General features: G+C 36.4%; 1 protein-coding gene across 3 annotated transcripts in view; it reads left to right on the forward strand.

Annotated features, from left to right (window-relative positions):
* The window catches only part of LOC136874707 (uncharacterized), a 115,225-nt gene that overhangs the window by 21,659 nt on the left and 69,924 nt on the right, over window positions 1-23,642 (forward strand). For 2 of the 3 annotated variants that reach the window (XM_068227750.1, XM_068227751.1), the window contains exons 2-4: window positions 1,484-1,602; window positions 7,397-7,477; window positions 16,197-16,292. In XM_068227750.1, coding sequence (XP_068083851.1) covers window positions 1,543-1,602; window positions 7,397-7,477; window positions 16,197-16,292 — 237 coding nt within the window. In that variant the 5' untranslated portion in view covers window positions 1,484-1,542. The remainder of the gene's footprint in view (window positions 1-1,483; window positions 1,603-7,396; window positions 7,478-16,196; window positions 16,293-23,642) is intronic. The other variant, XM_068227752.1, reaches the window with a different exon arrangement.

The raw sequence follows: 23,642 nt of genomic DNA on the forward strand, positions 1-23,642 counted from the left end.
TACAAAGGGACCTTGACAGTATCCAGGAATGGGTTGAAGAAAATAATATGAAGATTAATGGAGCCAAATCAACTGTTACAACTTTTACAAACAGGAGCTTTAAAACTGAATTTGAATATACTTTGGATGGGGTAGTTATCCCAAAAGACGGCAAGTGCAAATACTTAGGTGTGAGATTTGAAAGTAATTTGCACTGGAAGGGTCATGTTGACGACGTTGTTGGGAAAGCATACAGATCGTTACATGTCATAATGAGGCTACTTAAAGGATGCAACAAAGAATTAAAAGAAAAATGTTACTTTAGTATGGTTCGTCCATTATTGGAATATGCAAACAGTGTTTGGGATCCTCACCAAGAATACCTAATAAAAGAACTAGATGGTGTGCAAAGGAAAGCAGCAAGGTTTGTAACAGGGGATTTCAGGAGAAAGAGTAGTGTATCAGAAATGTTAAAGGAACTTGGGTGGGAAACTTTAAGTAAGAGAAGGGAGAAAAGTAGACTTATAGGATTATATAGAGCCTATACAGGAGAAGAAGCATGGGGAGATATCCGTGAGAGGCTTCGGTTGGAAAATAATTATATTGGTAGAACTGACCACAAGTACAAAATTAGAAGGAATTTTAGCAGAAGCGATTGGGGTAAATTTTCTTTCATTGGGAAGGGCGTGAAGGAGTGGAACAGTTTACCAGGGGTAGTGTTTGATCCTTTTCCAAAATCTGTACAGATATTCGAGAAGAGAATAAACAACAACAGAGATAATAAATTAAATGATAGAGGGCGTTCGACCAGTGCAGGATATTGTAAATAATAAATGTGTGTGATTAAATTAATTCCATCCCCTGGTCTAAGGAGTTTGGACAGCCCAAGTAGGGGACTGCCTGTAGGGGTGAAGTACAGTGGGGACTTCGAGGGCCCTGGGACCGCTACGGTAGCTGTGAAGGCCCTTCAGGAACTCTGAAAAGTGGTGGCAAAAGGGGCTCTGGTTAACACGCAGCAGGTCGTTATGCTACTTAGGTTCCAAAATGGGTAAAATATAAATATGTAAATAAATTCAATGTTAATTTTAATCTTATACCAGTTGTATAGTATTATTAGAAGTAATTTCACATACCGTACTGTATATGAGTTGACTATGTTTGTAAGATATTATAAGTAGAATTTTGTAAACAATATAAATTTATTAAGGGTGATGTGTGTGTTTAATAGAAAAAATTATTAGCGTAAATTGTATAATATTGTGTTCTAGGAAAATTTTCTTCGTCTCCTGTTAATTTAAAATTTAGTGCTTGACAATAATGTATTTTAGTGTACCATTTGCCACCGAGGTAGACACCTCATTTGCAAATAAAGAGATTTTGATTTGATTTGATTTGAGATACAGATACAATTTGGTAGAATGCATTACTCTGCTGTACCCTGAACAATTATTGTAATATTAATGACAATAATAATAAAGGTATATTTTTCTGACACATGTTTCAGTTGAAGTAATTTACAATCCCAGAACCTTCTAACTACTTCATTGGCATCTTGAAATTGACATGGAAATAGAAATCAAAGATGAGCCAGTTTGGCATGAAGGAACAGCAAATGATTCACTTGTAAGTATATTTCCAGATAACTTAATTGTGGTAGAATTTAACCCTTAGCTGTCAAGTAAGTTTGGCTGGTTACTGCCACTATAGCACTTATCGAGGAAAACAGCCCAATGAAGGCCAGGATTCGGTGAAAGTTTTGCAGAAGAAGTGAGTTTTTAATCCTTTAATTTTGCTCTGTGTGTTGCTACACTCACCACAATATGTATTAATCTTCTGAGTGGCGAATCTTGCAGTTCAGTCGCTCACGACAGGAAGAATGTTAGTCTACGTGAATTCCTGGTTCAGTTCAGTGGTATTTAGAGATGCTGAAATATTGCAGTACATGTCGTTAGTAATACTGGCATGTATGTAAACTGCTGCAGGACAAATTCTGGCACCTCAGTGTCTTGGAGAACCTTAAACATTGGCAGAGGGACTTTAAATGATTAACTGTGACTTGTGAGGAATAATCTATTTCAGAGACTGTGGACTGCTACTTTATTGATGCTGTATTGCTCATGAGTTGCTAAAAGCTAGGATTCTGCAATTAATGCACACTGTTTTCAGAATAAATGTGTGGTGGAAGAGTTCGAACATACAAGCCTACAGAGGAGAGTGATGTCCAAACATATCTGACATATAAGGTGGGCTCCTGTTCAACTACTCTAGGTTTGCTACTTCGTATAATGTTACTGTGCAAATATTATTATTTTGGTTATTGTTATTTCCTTATTATTGTTGTTTGAACTGTGTTAGGGTTCACGGTCAATTGACTAGGATGATAACAGCTTCCACACCACTTCATACTGTCCTACTCTTTTCTTTTCTGTGTAACCCTAGTATGAATGCAATATACGAATCTTATACTAGACTTCATTCCAAAACCAACTGCAGAAGACCTATGGATCTTACAGTGAGTCCTACCAATCTAATAAAATAACAGTAAGTTTACTATATTACCATATCACCTTTTGTTTAATATTCTGAAGTGTCAGATGTAAGGCTTTTCAGGCGTTTGCTCTATTAACCAGCGTTTCATCTTAGGTCTGACACTATACTCATCAGAGTGGGATGTGTCAGACCCTACCCACTGATGCTGGGGTGTATGCAGGTGAACTTATCAGAAGCCCATTATAAGAGGCACAGTCTGATAACTGCATACAGGAGATAAATCTCCACAATGGAATTATTGCCCGCCTAGCAATTCCGAATGGAAAATTCTAAGTTCCCATGGGTAGGGTCTGACACATTCCACTCTGATGAGACTAGTGTCAGACCTAAGACAAAACGCTGTTTAATAGAGCAAACACCTGAAAGCCTTACATCTGATCTGTTTTTGACATGCTCTATTGGTGAAAAATATCTAATTCCCTCCATGGGAACATAGAATTTTCCATTCTGAATTGTGACAATACAGTTGTTAGAGTATGACCAGAAGTGTTGGAAGATCATAGTGGAAATAAAGAAGGTCAATGATTTTGCTGTATGTCTGATTTCAAAACTATCTTCAAAACAACTAACATTGCACAAATAGACAAAATACTAAAGATAGAGAGAAGAATCATTAGAACATGCATCAACAAATCATACCAAAAAGATGGACACTGGAGAGTAGCTTCTAATGAAACAGTCTACAAGGAAATAGAACCAGTAATGAGCTCAATCAGGAAGAAACTCATTTCATTTTTTGGACATCTAATCAGGACACCAGAGAACAGGATCATCAGGAGAATAATAGAAAAATTATGGAATAGTAAGTGCAACATTAAGTGGATTACAGAAATCAAGGAAGATGTGGATGAACTACCAATTACAGTGGAAGACCTAAGAAACAAAACCGACAAAATCTAGAAACTCACAAACAAACCAGACTGCAAATCAGAATCAACAAACAGACAATAGGAAGGGTGATTTCTGATGAAGAAAGAAGGATAAGATCAGAGAGAATGAAGAAGTACTTGGCTGACAGGAAACTAAAAAAAATATTTGTATAAAGTTGGCTAGAGTGGTCTAATGAAGGCCATAAAATGTAAATAATAATAAACCAGATATAGTAGCGGAAATAAAGAGTAGTAGACTGCGATGGTTGGGACAAGTAGAAAGAATGACAGAGAACAGGACAGTAAAGAAAGTCTTTGATGGGAAACCAGAAGGACGTCGTATGAGGGGAAAAGGCCCTACAGGGGCTGTAACGCCAAGGAGTAAGTAGGTAAGTAAGTAAGTATTACTTAATAGTATAAATGCACCTTGTTGGACACATTTTGGAAATAGTGTTTTCCATGGCATTTGAAAGGTTTAAACTGAGAATCTTTAATCTGAGAATACTTTGTGCCGTGGCAAGGTTTGGCATTTTGAATTACGAGACACACCGGCCATGGACAAGTGCCATGGCGGGAAATTGTACAAGGATAGTCACCGTACTGTGTTGTAATGCAGACAGAAATGAGAGACTTTCTCCCCTCATCATAGCCGTGCAAGCACAAGCCATTTAAAATGTGTACAGTACAGTAATCCAGTGAATAAAGCACTTGCACGGGGAAGCCAGTATAGATTTTTCCGCGTCTTTCTATCACATTTTTATTTTATTTCATTGCATGTGGTTATGTTTGCTGTTGAGTTATCCAAGTGAATTATTTGAATACTGTAAATGCACCTTCACGGATTGATACATTTTGGAAATAATTTTTATTTTACTTCATGGCATTTGCAAGTTTTTAACTGCGACTTAAGGTTAATTGCATGCAGTCTTAAAATACTTTGTGACACTGCAAGGGTTGGAATTTGTGAATTACAATTTGGTGGTTAATTCAAAATCACATAATTTGAAGCCCGAATTTTGCGTCCCAATGACTTTCAATTAATGAGGTTTTACTGTACTGTGGGTGAATTGGTAGTATACAGATTCTTTCAAGGTTGCCCAACATTATTGCTAGTGATTAATCTACATAGGGACATACTAAACAATTTTATTTAACATGACTGGGTAACTATTGCCGTAAGAATACTGTCCTTACCTGCTGCCCGAACACCTTCACCTATATATCCAACTGTGCAGAGCACTAAAGCAAATGGCAAAAATCCCACCAAAAATTTCTGTTTAATACCATACAGGCCCATAAGGTAATGACTGTTAAATATCAAAATGAAGATTCAGTGTCCCAAAATTTAGCCAATCAGAGAATAAAGAGAGACCAAATCATCAACCATACATGGACCTTTATTTCCCATAACCACCCCCATAATGGGACAAATTAGTAATAATTCACTTGGTTCCAAAGAAGATAAGATAAATTGATGGCTACCACAACGGTGAACATGATGAGACATATCATGACTTTGGTAACTTGCAGTGCTTTAGCCGAACATACCTAACCAGTCACTATCAAAACTTCATTCAAAACGAGTGACCTAAATGATACTAGTGATAAGATTTACAAAATGAAAAATACATGGTACTGGATCTTGGCCTTGCAAGCAACCATTCCCAAGGTCTGCAGATTATCAGATGATGCATGTTCAGCTCCTGGCTGATATACTTTGCTTTCTAGACCAAGGGCCATATCTTCCCGTCAGATAGCTCTGGAATTGTTTTCACATAGGCTGAGTGGATCTCAAACTAACTCCTTGATTCAGGTAAAAATAATATGTGAAGTGGTTACAAAACAAACCAGGAGCATCTCGCTAAGAAAGTTCTTTTTATCCAGGACCAAAGACCTGATTGAAATTTTTTTGATACTGTCAGTAATAACTTACAAATTGCTAGTCTGAACTCTCTCACTAACGGTAACCATCAGGGGGCTCTGAGGGGGCTCATAAACTCATTTTCTGGAGGTGTCATGAGTATTAGTAATGTATGACTACACTACAGTTAGAGCACTCTGCATTTGCTAAATTGCAATATAAGTAAATCCATCAACCATCAGCTCGCTAGGCAGAGAACAGTTACAACAGCAGGGAGCGAAAAAGAAAATGGTGTGATGTCAATGTTCCTAATTCAGCAGTTACAGTAACCATCACTTGCAGTAACAATGAATGACCTCCAGGATTGCATCACTGTTGTTCTGAAGATCAACAGGAACATGTTAGTTTGTGTATTAACCTGACTGGACTACTGCCTAGATTTGTACAATGTGATGAAAGGAAGAAGTACCGTGCACCTGTTGTAGTGCCTTTTCAATCTTGGAGAGTCAACATTTCTTATTATGTGACAGACATTATTTTATGTGAAATACTTTTTAAACTATAGATTTTTAAATTGCAGCAATCGTACATCCAGAATAACACTGTATGTTCATGAAGAATAAGTAGTTTGTTACAAAATTTCAACTACAGTATTGGCTCCAATTTCTTTAACATAACTTTGATATTTGTACAAGAAAATTGCTGTAAGTCATATTATCAGCCCATTGATAATATTGAAAGTGAACACAGATTTTGAAAATCAGGTGGTGAATAGTTTATTTCACTCAACCAATGTGTACTGGATATAAAAGATTAAAAATGATCAGTTGGCTGAATGGTCCACATCGAGACCTTTGGTTCAGAGGGTTCTAGGTTCGAGTCCCGGTTGGATATGGGATTTTAATCAAGAATCATTTCCTTCAATTTGAGGACTGGTTATTTGTGTTTGTCTTAGATTCTCCATTTCATATTATACATTACAAACAAATGACACTTTGAACTAGCACAGAAACACATCCCTTCTGAAGGAAGGGCATCGGGCTGTAAGACAGGGTGAAATTCATCTGTACAACAATGTTCACTCCATTGCGATATGAGAAAAGTTATAGATAATATATGGCTGAAATCTATTTGCTTTATGTATATGCAGCTGTATACCTTTCAACTTATCACAGTACATTGTTTGTAGTTTTGCACATAACACTGACTTCACTCCCTAACATACCAGAGGGCAGCCTTTCGATATTTTAGTGACACAAGCCTCCTAAGCCAAAGTTGTCATAGACGAATACTGCTGTACATATCTACAGAATGTGAGGTTTTGAGATAAGTGTACATCCTGAGTTGTGGAGATGGTTTAAGTTATTCAGAGCCAGTTTAATATATCTACATCCCAATGCAAGATGTTAGCTTAATTATTTTGGTATATGTTGCAGAATCAATTTTAATAAAACAAGGTGAAATGGCCTATTTGCATTTCCTTTTGTTAACCAATGTATCTCCTAGAATATGAGATTATGTGGGAAAATGACAGATTCACATAAAGCACGTGATAGGTAACAAAGCCCAATATTTAAAATGCCAGTTATCTCATATGTTGAATTTGCTTATGACCAGAATAGTGAAGAGTTGCCTTGTTTAGGATGAGTGGAATAACTATGAGTATTTCTGTAAAGTTTTCCTAATGATTTTTGGTGTGTTTTATATGTGATAAAATAAAAATGTATCCCTAAACATTCAGACTGAAAGTTTTTTTCTCCTGAACTGCACCACTTGGTTCTAAGGATCCTCTACATACACAAATTTTCCCTAAACATTAGTGAAATATTTCAAGTAACTCTATCAATCTTCAGTCATCAATGATCAGCATTTAGGGCTGTCGCCCAGGTGGTAGATTCCCTACCAGTTGCTTATATAGGTTTTTCTTGAACGTTTTTGTAGATTTTGGTAATTTATCAAACATTTCCTTTGACAATGTATTCCAATCCTTTACTCCTCATTCTGAGAGTAAATATTTGCCCCAATTTGTCATCTTGAATTTCAAATATTGACAGGTAATGAATTTTCGTATTTATGTTGATGAATAGATTAGCAGATGTTTGTTAAGAGCTTGTCTGATATATATTCTTTTCTACAGGAAAAGATTGAATTTGTATCCAAAATGGTATCTCTGAAAGAAGAAACCAAATCAGAGTTAATAAAGCCAAGTCCATTTGAGGTAATGTACATAATTTGATATGTCACTGTAGGGTAATGAAAATGGTGAGATAACAGCTGTATCCTTAATTTCAATGCACACGATTTCAATGCTCGACTGAGTGGTATGTTTGCAAGTAATCAGCTTCATTTTCCATATCAAAATCTAATCACAGAGAGTTACAATAATTGAAAATCTTCCACCTTTTTGATACTTTTTTATTTGCCTTTTAGCAAATTTTTATTTGTAAACAGAACATGTTTCATTCTCACTTGGGAACATCTTCAGCTGTTATTAAGCTTAGGTGAATCGCTAAGTTTTTGAACACGTTATTTGCAAGTACGTTGATTCTCTTAAAGACTACTAGAATACAAATTAAATTAAAAATGATGTTAAAACAATGTGGGGGTTAATGGGTTAATGAAATGAGACTGGATGATTACATAATTGGTCAGCTTAAATACTATATCTATTCATTGGAATAGTTGTTAAAAGTTTCACTTTGTTACATTAACAATGTCTGTTTGTCTTTCAGTTAAAAGGTTTTAAAAATGATTGACTTCATGACACTGTTCAAATTGTTGTTGAATGTTATTTCTTTCACTCCTTCCAGGTAAGCTGTTATTTATTATGAGCTTGCTTAAAGTGCCCTAAATTGAGTCTAATGTGGAACTTTGAAGCTGATTGCTGGTCAATTTTTTGGAAGGGAGCTTCGTCTCAATTTCTTGCTGTTGTTAGACTCCAATTCTACTGTGACCCTGGAGGGGGAACGTTTGATGCTGCTTTACGTCTAGTACGTCCCAAAAATTGACCAGCAATCAGCTTCAAAGTTCCGCATTAGACTCAATTTAGGGCACATTAAGCAAGCTCATAATAAATAAGAGCTTACCTGGAAGGAGTGAAAGAAATAACATTCAACAACAATTTGAACAGTGTCATGAAGTCAATCATTTTTAAAACCTTTTAACCGGAAGACAAACAGACATTTTTAATGTAACAAAGTGAAACTTTTAACAACTATTCCATTGAATCGATATAGTTTTTAAGCTGACCAATTATGTAATCATCCAGTCTCATTCATTAACCCATTAACCCCCACATTGTTTTAACATCATTTTTAATTTAATTTGTATTCTAGTAGTCTTTAAGAGAATCAATGTACTTGCAAATAACGTGTTCAAAAACTTAGTGATTCACCTAAGCTTAACAACAGCTGAAGATGTTCCCAAGTGAGAACGAAACATGTACTGTTTACAAATAAAAATTTGCTAAAAGGCAAATAAAAAAGTATCAAAAAGATGGAAGATTTTCAATTATTGTAACTCTCTGTGAGTGGTACATTCCGAGCTGTCAGTAGAGAAATGGCGTGGAATAACATTAGTAGACAAATAAGTTTAAGTGGTGTCTTTAAAAATGGGAAAGATCACTATATGAAGATGAAGTTGGAATACAAGAGGACAAATTGGGACAAATATTCATTTATAGGAAGGGGAGTTAGGGATTGGAATAACTTACCAAGGGAGATGTTCAATAAATTTCCAATGTCATTGAAATCATTTAAGAAAAGGCTTGGAAAACAACAGATAGGGAATCTGCCACCTGGGCGACTGCCCTAAATGCAGATCAGTATTGACTGAAGAATCGAGGGAGAGTATGATTTTTGTAAGACTGATGGTTTTTTAACCACATTTTCATATTTCCTCTGTATCTCTCACTAGGTAACATGTGGCAGATGGTATAGTTTGTTTTTGAGGAAGCTATTTCTTGTCACTGGATAAATAGAATTTATAAAATTCCTTACAAAGAAAACATAATAACATATTATACCTGAAGAGAAAAAACTTAATATAATGATACTTTAACGTGACACTAAAATTTGCGTGCCATGAGATAGAATATTACACGAATTATTTATATTACATGTGTTCGTAACAAATTTTGAGCCATAGCTTCTAAGCAAAATTTGAGTTGTATGACATCCATGCAGATGGTTTCTGATGATTGCTACTGAAAATTTAAAATAATTTTTATTTATCTGATCTTGAAGTTGTTTTCCAGCTTATATATTTTCCTCCACTTTACAAATAATCTGGGAATCATTCCTTTGGATTCAAAGAAAGGCCTTTGATAGTGATTCTGTCCACGTGACCCTTTGAAAGAATGGAATTACTGTGTTAAATATATTTCATTCTTGAAGGACATAGACAGATTCCATCAAATCATACACATTATTATTAGTATTATTATTATAACTTATGAATTGATTAATATTATCGAGAAGCGTAGAATCATTTATGTTAAAGCCTGTGCCCACTCTGTCTGTCCTCACCTCTCCGTAGCCTGTCCATCTTGTTTCACTCAACCCAAGTATCTCCAGTTTATACCTTTTCAGTATTCGGGAGATAGTAGGCTCGAACCCCACTGTCGGCAGCCCTGAAGATGGTTTTCCGTGGTTTCCCATTTTCACACCAGGCAAATGCTGGGGCTGTACCCTAATTAAGGCCACGGCCGCTTCCTTCCCACTCCTAGCCCTTCCCTGTCCCATCGTCGCCATAAGACCTATCTGTGTCGGCGCGACGTAAAACAACTAGCAAAAAAAAATATACCTTTTCATTTCTGCCATTACTTCTCTCAGTCTGCCAGTTTCATACAAAGTTTTCATATTCCAGAATCCGATTCGTGTCCTGTATTTCATTGCAAAAGTCATCTCCGTAAAATCCGGCGGGTATAAATTTCATCTGGTTTCTGTAATAAGTTTAATTCAGGTGTGCAAGTTATTAGCCCACAGCACCCTAAGTCCAGCGGAGGGGCTACCTCCTGTCTGCGCTAGACCCCAGGATTTTTCTGTAGGGGTTATCTCTCTTAGCCTTTAAAGATCCCTCTTTACGTACAGAGCAAGAGACATCTTGGTTCAATAGAAAACTCAAGTCTCACACAATAGCAAGCACTCGTTCGTAACAACCTCAAGGACACAAGAGGGAGGTGTCTTTATTTACTCTGGAGGAGAAGAAAATGATAAGCATTCAAGTGGAGTGGGTGTCTTACTCACAAAGAAAGCAAAAAATAGCATTATGGAATGGATCCCTGTATCACACAGGATAATTACTGTACGAATAAGAACCAAAGTTAGATCTGTGACCATAGTACAGTGTTATGCGCCAACAGAGGTAGCAGAAGAGGAAGAGAAGGAGGAGTTTTATGATAGGCTGACATCAACACTGGCAGGGATAAAGAAGAAGGACATTGTGGTATTGATGGGAGATCTAAATGCAAAAATTGGTAATGAAAATGAAGGAAGAGAAATCATCATGGGTAGACACAGAATAGGAGAAGAAAATAATAATGGCCAGAGATTCATAGACCTATGCAGTAATTTTGGATTGGTTATAGGTGGATCATTGTTTCCACATAAGAACTGCCACAAGATCTCATGGGTGTCACCTGATCCCCAGACAGAAAACCAAGGTGATCACTTGGCAGTAAGTAAAAGATGGAGACATTCACTCTTGGATGTGAGGAATAAATGTGGAGCAGATGTAGGGAGCGACCATCACCTTATCATTGCTGATATTAGATCGAAGGTGGCAGCACCAGTAAAACAGGCACCAGTACGAATGAAACGTTTCAATTCTAGGAAATTTTGGAAACTTGAAGTGCAAAATGAATTTAAGATACATTTGAAGAACAGGTTCGAAGCCCTTGCCGAACAACCAGATGAAGATGTAAATACCATATGGAACGCAGTCAAGGAACTCTTTCATGACACATGTGAAGAGATAGTGGGCTACAGAGAGCCAGGGAGGAAAGAATGGATATCGGATGACACTTGGGAATCAATCCAGAAGCAAAGAGAGTGTAAGGCACTTGTCAATTCCAGTAGAACAAGAAACCAGAAAGCAGTAGCAATGGAAAAATACAGGGAGGCCAACAAGGAGGTTAAGAAGTGAGGAGAGATAAACAAGTGTTTACAGACCAACGGGCAACACAAGCAGAAGAAGCAGCATGAGTCGGCAACAGCAAAGAAGTATAAGCCATTACAAGAAAGCTTTCTAGGAGGAACTTTTCAGGGCAGAAACCAGTCAGAGATGCAAACAGAGTAGCCTTGACATCACTTCATGGAAGTACTCAATAATCTTGGTGAGAAATCGAGAACTGAAGAAGTTGAAACCATTTTGGAGAATCCAGACATCTCGGTAGAACCACCAACACGACAAGAGATTGCACAAGCAGTGAAACAAATGAAGAGTGGTAAAGCACCAGTTGTAGATAACATTATCCCAGAAGCCCTAAAGGTAGATCCAGATTTAACAGCGGAAATCATGGAGCCACTTCTAACACTAATATGGAAGGAAGAACACCTTCCTGAGGAGTGGAAGAAGGGTGTCCTCAACAAGATACCGAAGAAGGGTGACCTCTCAGATTGCAATAACTGGAGGGGAATAACATTGCTCTCATATGGGGGAAAAGTGATGTCAAGAGTCATACTGAACAGAATAAGCATAGCCGTTGACAGGAGATTACGTCAAGAACAGGCAGGTTTCAGAGAAGGTCGGTCTACTGTGGAACAGATTTACACACTAAGGCTAATCATTGAACAATTTGCTGAGTATCAGACATCTCTGTATAGACTTTTCATTGATTTTGAAAAGGCCTTTGGTTCTGTCAACCGGAGGAAAATGTGGAAGGCTATGGAAAAGTTCGGAATTCCACAAAAGATAGTCCGTCTTACACAGGCAATGTATGATGGATATACTTGTCAAGTAGAACATAAAGGGAAGCTGTCTGAACCTTTTGCAGTATAAAATCTGGAGTAAGACAAGGATGTCTACTGTCACCAATCTTGTTTATCATGACACTGGATTGTATGCTGAGAGAGGCAACGAATAGAAAGCGTGGCATTCAGTGGGGATTAAATAATCGATTGGAAGAACTGGATTATGCAGATGATCTCTGTCTTCTTGCATAATGTTTTCGGGACATGGATATTAAACTGAATGACTTAAAAATAGAAGCTAAAGAAGTTGGCTTAAATATTAATAACAAAAGGACTAAAGAAATGCACATAAACCATCGTAACAATTGTAGCTTGACTCTAGATGGAATGGATATAAAAAGGGTAGAGGAATTTTGCTACTTAGGAAGCATGGTAAGCCAGGATAGAGGTGCTTTTAGAGATGTGGTGAGTCGTATAAATAAAGCCAAAGGAGATTTTGCACAGTTACGACCAATATGGTGATCCTCTCACAATCGTATAAAAACGAAGCTAAGGATATTCAACTCAAATGTTAAATCTAGTTACTGTATCGAAGTGAGACCTGGAAAGTGACCAAAGACATTACCACAAGGTTACAGACTTTTATAAATCAGTGTTTGAGGTACATTATGAGAATATGGTGGCAAAAAACCATCTCAAACAAAGACCTTTGGGAGGCCACAAGTCAAAGTCCCATACAGGAACAGACAATGAGAAGAAAATGGAGATGGATTGGGCAGACCTTCAGAAGATCACAAGAAAGTATTACAAGGCAGGCATTGAGTTGGAATCCCCAACGCAGTTGCAGACAAGGCAGACCAAGGATTACCTGGAAGAGAACCATAGACAAGGAGATTGCTGGAGTTAACAAGACATGGAGGGAGGTGAAAGCATTGGGAGCAAATGGAACAGGCTGGAGAAATTTCGTCGAGGCCCTATGTTCCACCTGGAATTAAAGGAAATAAGTCAAGTAAGTCAAGCCACTCTGTCAGTTATTTTTGGGCCAAAATGTTGAAGACCTGTCATCTTTTAACTGGTGCATCATACACATTGCTGACTTATATACAAATTCTGATCGTGGCCCCTGATTACAGAAATCCTTTTTATCACTTTTAGCAATTTTTTGCATAGTTTTTTTCAATTTCACTTTTTGTTATTTTCATTAATTCATTGTATTTCTTTTTTTTGTATGTATTTATTATTTCAAAACTTGCTGAGTATTCTTTTCTCTGCAGATTCTCTGATACCTTTCTGAGAAATGTGTGAAGTGAAAGGGGCAGCAGCTAAAATATTTAGTATTCAGCATTATGCAGGTCACGTCAAATAAGTGGTATCCAGATTATTAGTGGACTGCATAGTATCCTAATAGTTATTATATAGATTATATAGATTCTCAGGTGCTTTGCTTATAATAACTGCATTTAAAAAACTGACTAATATACATTGGCAGAAAATGAAATCCTATTACCAAGAAGGAGTTTTGCAAAATGAAAGAAATTTGGTAGGCCTATTCAGACTTGCATGGTAGTCAATGAAGGGTAATGCTAGTAGTATCACTATGGGCTTGCCAAGTAAGTTTCCTGAAATACTTGCTGTACTCTTTGTGAGTTTTAGTCCTTATCTGCTGTAGATGTTTGTGATGTAGGTATGAGTCAAACATGCCTTTTAGGAGATTGAGAAGGCAGTATTGGCAGCTTTCTAAGTTTAAATAAGGCTGTATAATAAGGCAATGAAAAGTTGGATGATCTTTCCATGATATTGCAGAAAGACTTGGCACAGATTTTTCCACAAAGCATTAAAAAACTTAGTCATGCGAAGACACTAACTCAAGAAGATGATATCTCTCTGCACACGGGCCACTACAGATATGGAAGACTGCCATATTCACCACGTGGGTTTGGTGATCATACTGCATCTGCAGCAATTCTTAGAGCTTCAGTTACTGGGCGAGTGGCTCAGAACTTGCATTCGGGAGATAGGGGGTTCGAATCCCACTGTCAGCAGCCCTGAAGATGTTTCTCCGTTCTTTTCTGATTTTCGCACCGCGCAAATGCTGGGGCTGTACCTTAATTAAGGCCATGGCCGCTTCCTTCCAACTCCTAGGCCTTTCCTATCCCATGTTGCAATAAAACCTATCTGTGTTGGTGCGATATAAAGCCACTAGCAAAAAATAAATAAGCTTCAGTTGGCATCAGAGTGACACAGCGAACTGTAACAAATTTATTATTTCGAGGGACAACTCTGAGCTGGACATCATGTAATGTTCATGCCACTAACTCCAAATCACTGTCATTTGTGACTTCACTAGTGTCAAGCCAGAGCTCATTGGAGGATAGAGTGAAGATCTGTTGTGTTCTCAGATGAAAGCTATTTCTGTCTTGGTACCAGTAAAGGCCGAGGATTGATAAGGAGGAGGCCAGGTGTGTACTTGAACCTGGAGCACTCTCATCGTTATCTCAAGAAACTTGACAGCGTATTTGTTCATCAGACTGGTGATTGAACTAGTTGTGCTATCATTCATTTTCAGAAATCAAGGTTGATAACGCTTGTCCTCATACCACTGCTTTCAACCAACTTCCTCTGCAGGGTGTCAAACAGTTGCCTTGGACTGCGAGATCACCAGATCTTTCTCCCATTCAGCATGAATGGGACATTATAAAATGGCAAATCCAATATCATCCAATATCAGCTTTAACTGTTGTTGATTTGACTGATGAAGTGCAACAGGCAAGGAACTCCACTCCACGATATGACATACAGCAACTGCACTACACAATGCGTGCTTATACTCAAATTGTGGTGACTACAGCATTTATTAAAGTACCACCATGTCACATGTCTTCTCATGTGGTGACTACAGTGTTTATTCAAGTACCACCATATCACACATCTTCTTGTGCATACTTAAGACTTGGACCTGGAAAATTTAAAGAAATAGATAGATTGCTTTGAAAAAAATTACTTTCTCTAAATTAATGTCTTCTTGGTGTTGAAATTTCATTTCTCACTAGTGTATTATTCTCTCGGGTGTTCCTGTAAATATTTTTATTATTGTTATTTAATGACACATATTAATTGTATTTACTCTATTGAAAGTTAAAGGTAATGTGACAATGCACATGATAAATAATATTTCTTAATACTTTTTTGATATTTTGTCAGTAATTTTAAGTAAATTTTAGAAATTTTTAGCCTTATGTCAGCATAATCCTGGCCCTGGTAATAACTTATATATACTCCTCATGTGGCTCTTCTCGCCTTACTGGTCCACCTAGGAACACTGTGTCATGCAATATATTGTTTTCTTACAATTTTCTGTGTATTAGCTTCAAAATATTCATTATACTGTAAAATGGGTTTAAGCTGTGAGTTTGCATCCAGGAAATAGTGTGTTCAGACTCCACTGTCAGCAGCCCTGATTATGGTTTTCCATGGTTTCCCATTTTCTCACCAGGAAAATGCTGGGGCCACACCATAATTAAGGCCATAGCTGCTTTTTTTCCACTCCTAGTCCTTTCCTATCCAGTGTCGCCTTTAGTCCTATCTGTGTCGGTGCGATGTAAAGCAGAATTGTTGTAACTTGGATGAAGGTTCATCTTTGGACAAATTTATTTTAATTTTCTTACCATGGGTAGATCTGTGTTGATCTAATGCGCGTTGTTTGCTAACCCAATGTTTTAACTACAAGGTTTGTAGTATTATTGCTTGAAGTCTATTTTGTTGATTGCAGCACTTTCATGTTCTTCTTAAATGGGAGAGATTGATTATTGCATCATGGGGTACTGAATGTTGACTGCAGATGTAAAATAAAATCAATTGTTTTTGAGTGCTTTATAGAAAGTGACGTTCTGTTATGATGAACTTCCATTAATATTGAAATTAACTCATCTTCTGGCAGATAATGCTTTATGATGTTTTTTGTTGGTGACTAGATAGGCAGATGTATGTGAAGAGATTACCTGATATACTGTATATTCTTTTCCACAGGGAAATTTCGAACTTGTATCAGAAATGGTACTTCTGAAACAGGAAACCAAATCAGAGTTAATAGAGCCAAGGCCAGCAGAGGAAAACACCTTCAAGGTAATGTACATAATTTGATATATCACTGTCTGATAAAAGAAATAGTGAGGAAATGGCTGAACCCTTAATTTCAATGTGTAAGGTATGTATAAATTAGGATGTTTGTTTAGAAGGGTTATAGGGAAGTACAATAAGGGACACAGGCTGCTCTAGGTAGTGGTTATAAGGGTACAGGGATCGGGACATCAAGTAGAGATGACATAAAAATGTTAGTGTTGAACTGTAGAATATTGTAAGGAAAGAAACAGAATTAAGTAATTTAATAGATATATACTTACCAGATATTGTAATAGGAGTTGAATGATTGCTGAGAAATGATATAATAAATGCAGAAATTATCAGATGGAACTGGAGTATTTAAAATAGAGACAGGATAGGATTGGTAGGAGGGGGAGTATTCATTTCGGTGAAAGAAGATTTGTAAGCTACGGAAAGTTTAAAGATGAATAACCTGAAATTCTATGTGTAAGGCTCATCTCCAGAGATTATAGGCAACTTGATGTTTTAGAAATGTATTGTACCAGGAACTATGTATGGTCCGGAACATAATTTTATTTGATGGAATTCAGCGCAGCGGGATGACCCAAGCATGCGAAGTAGCACATCAGAACGGCCCGGTCATGCATACAGCAAGCAAGATACGTCATGCAGGGGGGTAATGCAACTATCACATGAACACCACCTGATATTGTCGAACATACTAGAAGAAATTTAACTAACTTTGGAACCCATTGAGATATCAGTTAATGACATACACCGTCATATAGCCGATTATTTAAAGGCAAACATACTGCAATTTCATTAATATTGGCCTACGGACTTAAGAATAATTCGGGTCTAAATAAACTTGATTTTTTCACGAGGGAAGGAAGCTTACCTCAACAGACTGGTATAAAAGAATGGGGTTCTGCTAGGTCAAGTCAGTTCAGTTCTCAACTCGCTGCCGTCGTGTAGTGCTGTGTCACGTGAACGGGTCTGCGAGGTTCAAACTCAAGACATCACATCGTACGAACTCTACGGTAAATTTTTGACAAGACTTATAAAATAACTCATGTTAGAATTTAGAAACTTTTTGAGTGTGACTGTCTTAATAATTTCAAAGTGTTTTCAAAGACTTATGATATTTAATCACTTTACAGACTTAGTATTTTCAACTGCAAATCGATCAAATTTATTTGATTTAAACTTGTATTCATATTTGAGTGAAACTGGCTTTAAACATTCAAGAGAAATAAGCATATAAATATGAAGATGATTTTCAAGTGAAATAATTGAACATTTAATCTGTCAAATTAATCTGTTTACCATAAATACGTGTGTAATAACTATCGGTTGAAGTTTTAATAAGGCTAAACCTTCATCACAAGTGAACAGTATTTGACATTGTATGACATAGCCATCTTAGAAACTTGTAAATATCCATAAAATTAGGTGTTTCATTATGGTGAATAAGACTTTGATTTTTGTATGTAAATGTGTTATAACTGTGCTTCAACATGAACAGTGAATCCAATCTAATGAGCAATAACAATTTTCTACCAGTGATTAAACATTAAAGGAAATGCACCTAGTTAAATACCATGCCAGTTTTACAATTTACAAGCATAGGACAGTCACAAGTTAATCTCGTCAGTTGAATTTTCTCGTGTTTATAAAAATTATAAGTGACCTGTTGAAACCCTGACCGAGTGCCTATTTTGTCATATCAACCTGCTAACATTTTGACTACATGGGAGTTGGAATGTGGTGACTTTATCGTTACTACGCGGAAGACGGAGCGTGGTTTGTCGTTAGATTTGGAACGTGGTTACTACGTGGGAATCAGACGTGATACCATGGGTATGGCATCACAAAACTAGCTGCCTGGACTTCATATGCTGTTCGTTGAACCGCATTTCTCTACATTTCCAGTCCTGATATCCAGGTAATTCACGTAATATGAGTGCCTCTCTAAACAAACTTGAGATTTAAACGGACTAACTTTATTACAAGTTGAACTTTGGAATCATTGATTTCATTCATAGTTCAATGAACCTATTTTTCTCATTGAATTCACAATACATTTTATAAGTGTTGAATGACAATTCTAAAAATAGACTATAGCAGAGAACTTTAGAAGAAAATAAATTTTACTATTTTTTTAAGTGTTAAACTATTAAAAAGACTCTAAAAAGGGAAATTCATTTTGTCAAGTGAAAGATGTTATTTTGAATTTCAATTTTTGTCATTTCAACAAATACTTGAAGAACTTCATGAACTTTATCGGCAAAGAACTTATTGATTTTCAACAATGATAATTGTTTCTTGTTAAAAGATAGACAGTCAAAAAACTTGATTTTATTTCCATTAGTCAGGTGACATTAACTTGTTTAGAAGATATTTTAATTTGATTTAATGCTATGAGTCAGAAATAATAGGAAACATCCAATCAATTTCTCAAGCTAAATAAATTAATTTTTAAAATCTATCCCTTATTTCGCTATGTACCGTATCTTCCTCTCTCTGTACCTGCTCCGTAAGGGCCGTACACCTCTTTGCAAGATTCTCATGCCCATATCCTTAATTTTTCCTGGTAGAGTATATACCTAGAAAGGGTGACGAAGGTGCTGATACAGGATTATTTTATAAACTATGTATTAAACAATGCCTAATTTACAATAGGATAAAAAGACATTCTGGAACCACAACTTGGAGAATACCAAGGAGGATTTTGCCCATACAGAAGTTGCCCAGACCAAATTCTTAGCCTGAAACTAATAATGGAATATTACAGATAAAATAATAAACAGCTGTTTATTTCATTCATAGATTTCAAAAAGGCTTATGATAGTATGCACAGACCTACTCTTTTAAAAATCCTCAGATCATATGGCCTTCATCCTAAATTAACAAAAATGATTCAACTAACTTTACCAACACAGAGGAGAAATGTCAAATGCTTTTACAATAAATAGAGGCCTCAGATAAGGGGACAGATTATCCCCATTGCTCTTCAATGTGGCTCTAGATTACATCCTGAAAATTTGGCAAAAAGAAAACCCACCTAAAATCAAAATTGGAGCAAAACCCTCAATGAGGACAAACTGCCTAGGGATTGCAGATGATTTAGCTCTTTAAGCCCTTGACTGGGAAGAAGACCATGCTCAGATCACCAGTCTCCAAAAAATTGCATTAAAAATAGGACTACAAATAGCCTTCGAGAAAATTGAGATCATGCCAATGAAACCCCTTGACATAAACAAAGTCATTATAAATGATCAAAAAATGAACATAGTCCTACAATTTAAATACCTTGGAGAAATCATTATGCGCAACATAAGTGAGAAAGCAACATGGATAAATAGAACCAACAAAATGAAAACAGCACAATTTCTAACCTGGTCAACTTATAACAAAAAATGCTTGTCAATAGACACTAAGATCCAACACTACAAAACTGTAACTTGTCTGAAACTACTTATGCTTGCAAAACTTTGTTCCAAATTAGGAATAAAAGAAGAACTGATCAGCTCCTCAAAACTGAAAGAAGAATTATTAGAACTTGCATAAATAAAAAGTACCAGGTTGAAGGAGTTGGAGAATCCTCCCCAATAGAACAATGGAGAGATTGACCCAGTTACCAGCACGATGAAGAAGAAAAGAATCTCTTATGATCTCACATCTTACCAGAAAACAGGATTTTACAATAACTGGTGATGAGTAATCTGGGAAAGATGACAGGAGGGCATTGAATCAAATAAATTCAAGAGGATCTCCAAACCATTGGACTTGAAATTACAGATGCAGAGAACAAGAATAAAATTACAACCCTTCTTAAGAATCACAAATTCTCAACTGAAATTATGCACAGAAGGCCTGTATAGATTTCAGACAAATTAAGAACACTGCAATCAGAACGAATGAAGAAGTACTGGGCAAATAAGAAGAATCAAACAGTACAACCTTCAATGAAAAATACATGGAAGACTCATGTGGTCCAATGTGGCCAATAAAGTTAATAATAATAAAACAATGTAGAACATAACAGGATTTTAGCAGTTGGTTTCAATTTACCGAATGTTATTTGGGAAGGTAATGTGAATGGCAGGGATCATCACCAACAAATGGCCAACAGGTTAATCTTGGAAGGACAGCTGAATCAGAAAGTGATGAAACCAACTTTTTTTTTGCTAGTGGCTTTACGTTGCTCCGACACAGATAGGTCTTTTGGCAACGATGGGATAGGACAGGGCTAGGATTTGAAAGGAAGTGTCTGTGGCCTGAATTAAGGTACAACCCCTGCATTTGCCTAGTGTAAAAATGGGAAGACACGGAAAACCATTTTCAGGACTGTTGACAGTGGGATTCGAGCCCACTATCTCCTGGATGCAAGCTCACAGCTGTGTGCCTCCTACTGCATGGCCAACTCACGCGGATGAAACCAACTAGAGGAAGAATATTCTGGATGTGGTGCTAGTAAAACCAGATGAGCTCTATACGTAAACCGAAGTAATAATTGTATTAGTAACCATTAAGCTATTTTTGTTGTTAAAAGTAAGTGCAATATAAAGGAAGTTCATAAAGAGTAGGGCCATTGGGCAGTACCATGTGCTATTAAGACAGGCATAAAAGAGTTTTTAAAAAGTAATTATGATCAGTGGGAAACAGTTAAAAAAAAATTTAAAAAACTGTAAACAGATTATTCAGATTGTGAATACAGGTATGTAATATTGAAGGTGTTAAGGAGTGGTAAAGACCTGCTATATTATAATGGAGGAAGTAAAGAAAGAGGTGCAGGCTGGAAAGAAATAAGGTTAGAAATGATTGTGGAAGTAAGAAGAAATTAAAAGAACTGACTACTAGGAAATTGAATCTGGATATGAAGTCCACTAAGGATGACACGATGGCAAGCATAATTGGCAGTCACAAACATTTTAGTGGAAAATGGAAGTGTGTATAGATATGTTAAGGCAGAAACAGGTTCCAAGATGGACATTGCAGAAATCATTAATGAACAATGGGAGTGTGTATACAAGGATCTAGAGAAGGCAGAAGTATTCAGTCAGCAGTATGTAAATGTTGGATATGAGAAAAATATCGAGCGAGAAGAGGTGACTAGTACTAATGACGTATTGAAATTTACCTATGATAAGAAAGACAAAAGTTGAAAACAGGAAAAGCAGCTGGGATTGATAAGATTTCTGGAGATATACTAAAGATAATGGGTTGGGATATAGTACCATATCTGAAATACTTATTATATCTAATACTGATTATATTAGACATGTTTACAAAGTTAATAACTAATTTGATAGAGAGCAGTTCGGGTTTAGGAAAGGATATTCTACTGAAGCTAAACTTGTAGGATTCCAGCAAGATACAGCAAATATTGTTCATTCAGAAAGTCAAATGGACTGTGTCGGAATTGACCTATCTAGGGAATTAGATAGGGTAGATCATGGGAGACTACTGGCAAAAATGAGTGCAATTGCACTAGACAAAGGAGTGACCGAACTGGTGGCTATATTTCTAGATACCAGTAATAGAACTCAGGGAATTAGAGCAGTTGAAGCATTATCTGATCCTATAACCATTAGGAGAGGAATTACTCAAGGCAGTGTTTTTCGATCTTTATGTTTTCTTAGACTGTGTATATAAATGATATGAGTAATGAACTGGAATCAAAATTAAGGCTGTTTGCAGATGATGTTTCACTGTGTAGAGTAATAAGTAAGTTACAAGATAGTGAGCAACCACAAGAAGACCTTGACCATGTTGTGAGATTGACAGACAGTGTTAAATGTCAGGTTGTGAGTTTCACTAATTGAAAAAGTCCTCTCAGGTTTAATTACTTTGTTGGTGGGATGAAAGTTCTTTGTTGTTCCTTGTTGTCTAAAGGGCCTACCGTCTATGCCATTTGCCAGAAATTCCCTTATGGGGCTTACCGTAAATATCTGGATGTTAAGATAAGTATAGATCTTCATTGGGGTAATCACATAAATGGTAACATAAATAAATTATTAATTGGTAGGAGGGTATTTAGGGGTTTTAGTAAGAATGAAAAGGAGAGGGAAAGATGGTAATATCCCCCAGTGTATGGAACAACACCAGGATTACTTGATTCAAGAACTGGAAAAAATCCTAAGAAGAGCTGCTTGATTTGGTTTGGGTGATTTCTGACAAAAGAGTTGCATTGAGAAAATGTTGCAAAATTTGAGTTGCTCGACTGAGTGGTATGCATAACAAATTCCAACTTGTACGTTTTGGGAAGTTAAGCCTTTCCAATACTAGTGGTAGTGTTATTGGTGGAAAGGTAGAACTTCCCAAAATATACAAGTTGGAATTTTTTATATATAACTCCACCACAGATCAAAATGAAAATTATTACCTGTAGTTAGTTGTATGTTCTGAGTTGTCAGTAGAGAGATGGCATGAAATGACATTAGTAGACAAATAAGTTTGAGTGGTGTAGGAATTCAAGAGGACAAATTGGGCAAGTATTTATTTATAGGAAGAGGAGTTAGGGATTGATATAATTTACCAAGAGAGATGTTCAATAAATTTCCAAATTCTTTGCACTTGTATAAGAAAAACCTGGTTAAAAAAAATAAATAAAAAAGGTAGGGAATCTGCCACCTGGGTGACTGCCCTAAATGCAGATCGGTGGTGACTGACTGAATGCACGCGATTTGAAGATCCTAGGGAACGTATCGTGTTATAATGTTGACTGTTTTCTTACCTCATTTTTATATTTCCTTCAAGAGGTTCCAAGATCTTACACTAGGTGTCAGGTGGCAGATGGTATACCTCGTTTGTTATTATGGGAGCTGTTTCTTTTAACTTCCAACTCAGTTGATTTGTGGATATTAATACTAATTTATGACTAATTTATGACTACAAACAACTTAGAATAATAAGACATAATAACAGATTTTACCTGAAAATGGAGCAATTTGCTGGACCGAGTAGTTCGGATGGTTCAGGCACTGGCCTTCTGACCCCAACTTGACGGGTTCAATCCTTGCTCTCTCCGGCGGTGTTTGAAAGAGCTTAGATATATCAGCCTAGGTTCAGTAGATTTACTGGAATTTAAATGAACTTCTGATGGACTAAATTCCGGCACCTCTACATCTTCGATATCCATAAAAGTATTTACTCGGATGAAGAAGCAAGAACATTATTTATTATTCAGGAAACAATTTAATTAAAATTCAATGAAAATGATTGATTGATTGATTGATTGATTGATTGATTGATTGATTGATTGATTGATTGATTCATTCATTCATTCATTTATTTATTTATTCATTTATTTATTTATTTATTTATTTATTTATTTATTTATTTATACATACCTTCTGCAGAGTTTAA

The sequence above is a fragment of the Anabrus simplex genome, chromosome 5 (assembly GCF_040414725.1).
Source record: "Anabrus simplex isolate iqAnaSimp1 chromosome 5, ASM4041472v1, whole genome shotgun sequence".
Lineage (NCBI taxonomy): Eukaryota > Metazoa > Arthropoda > Insecta > Orthoptera > Tettigoniidae > Anabrus > Anabrus simplex.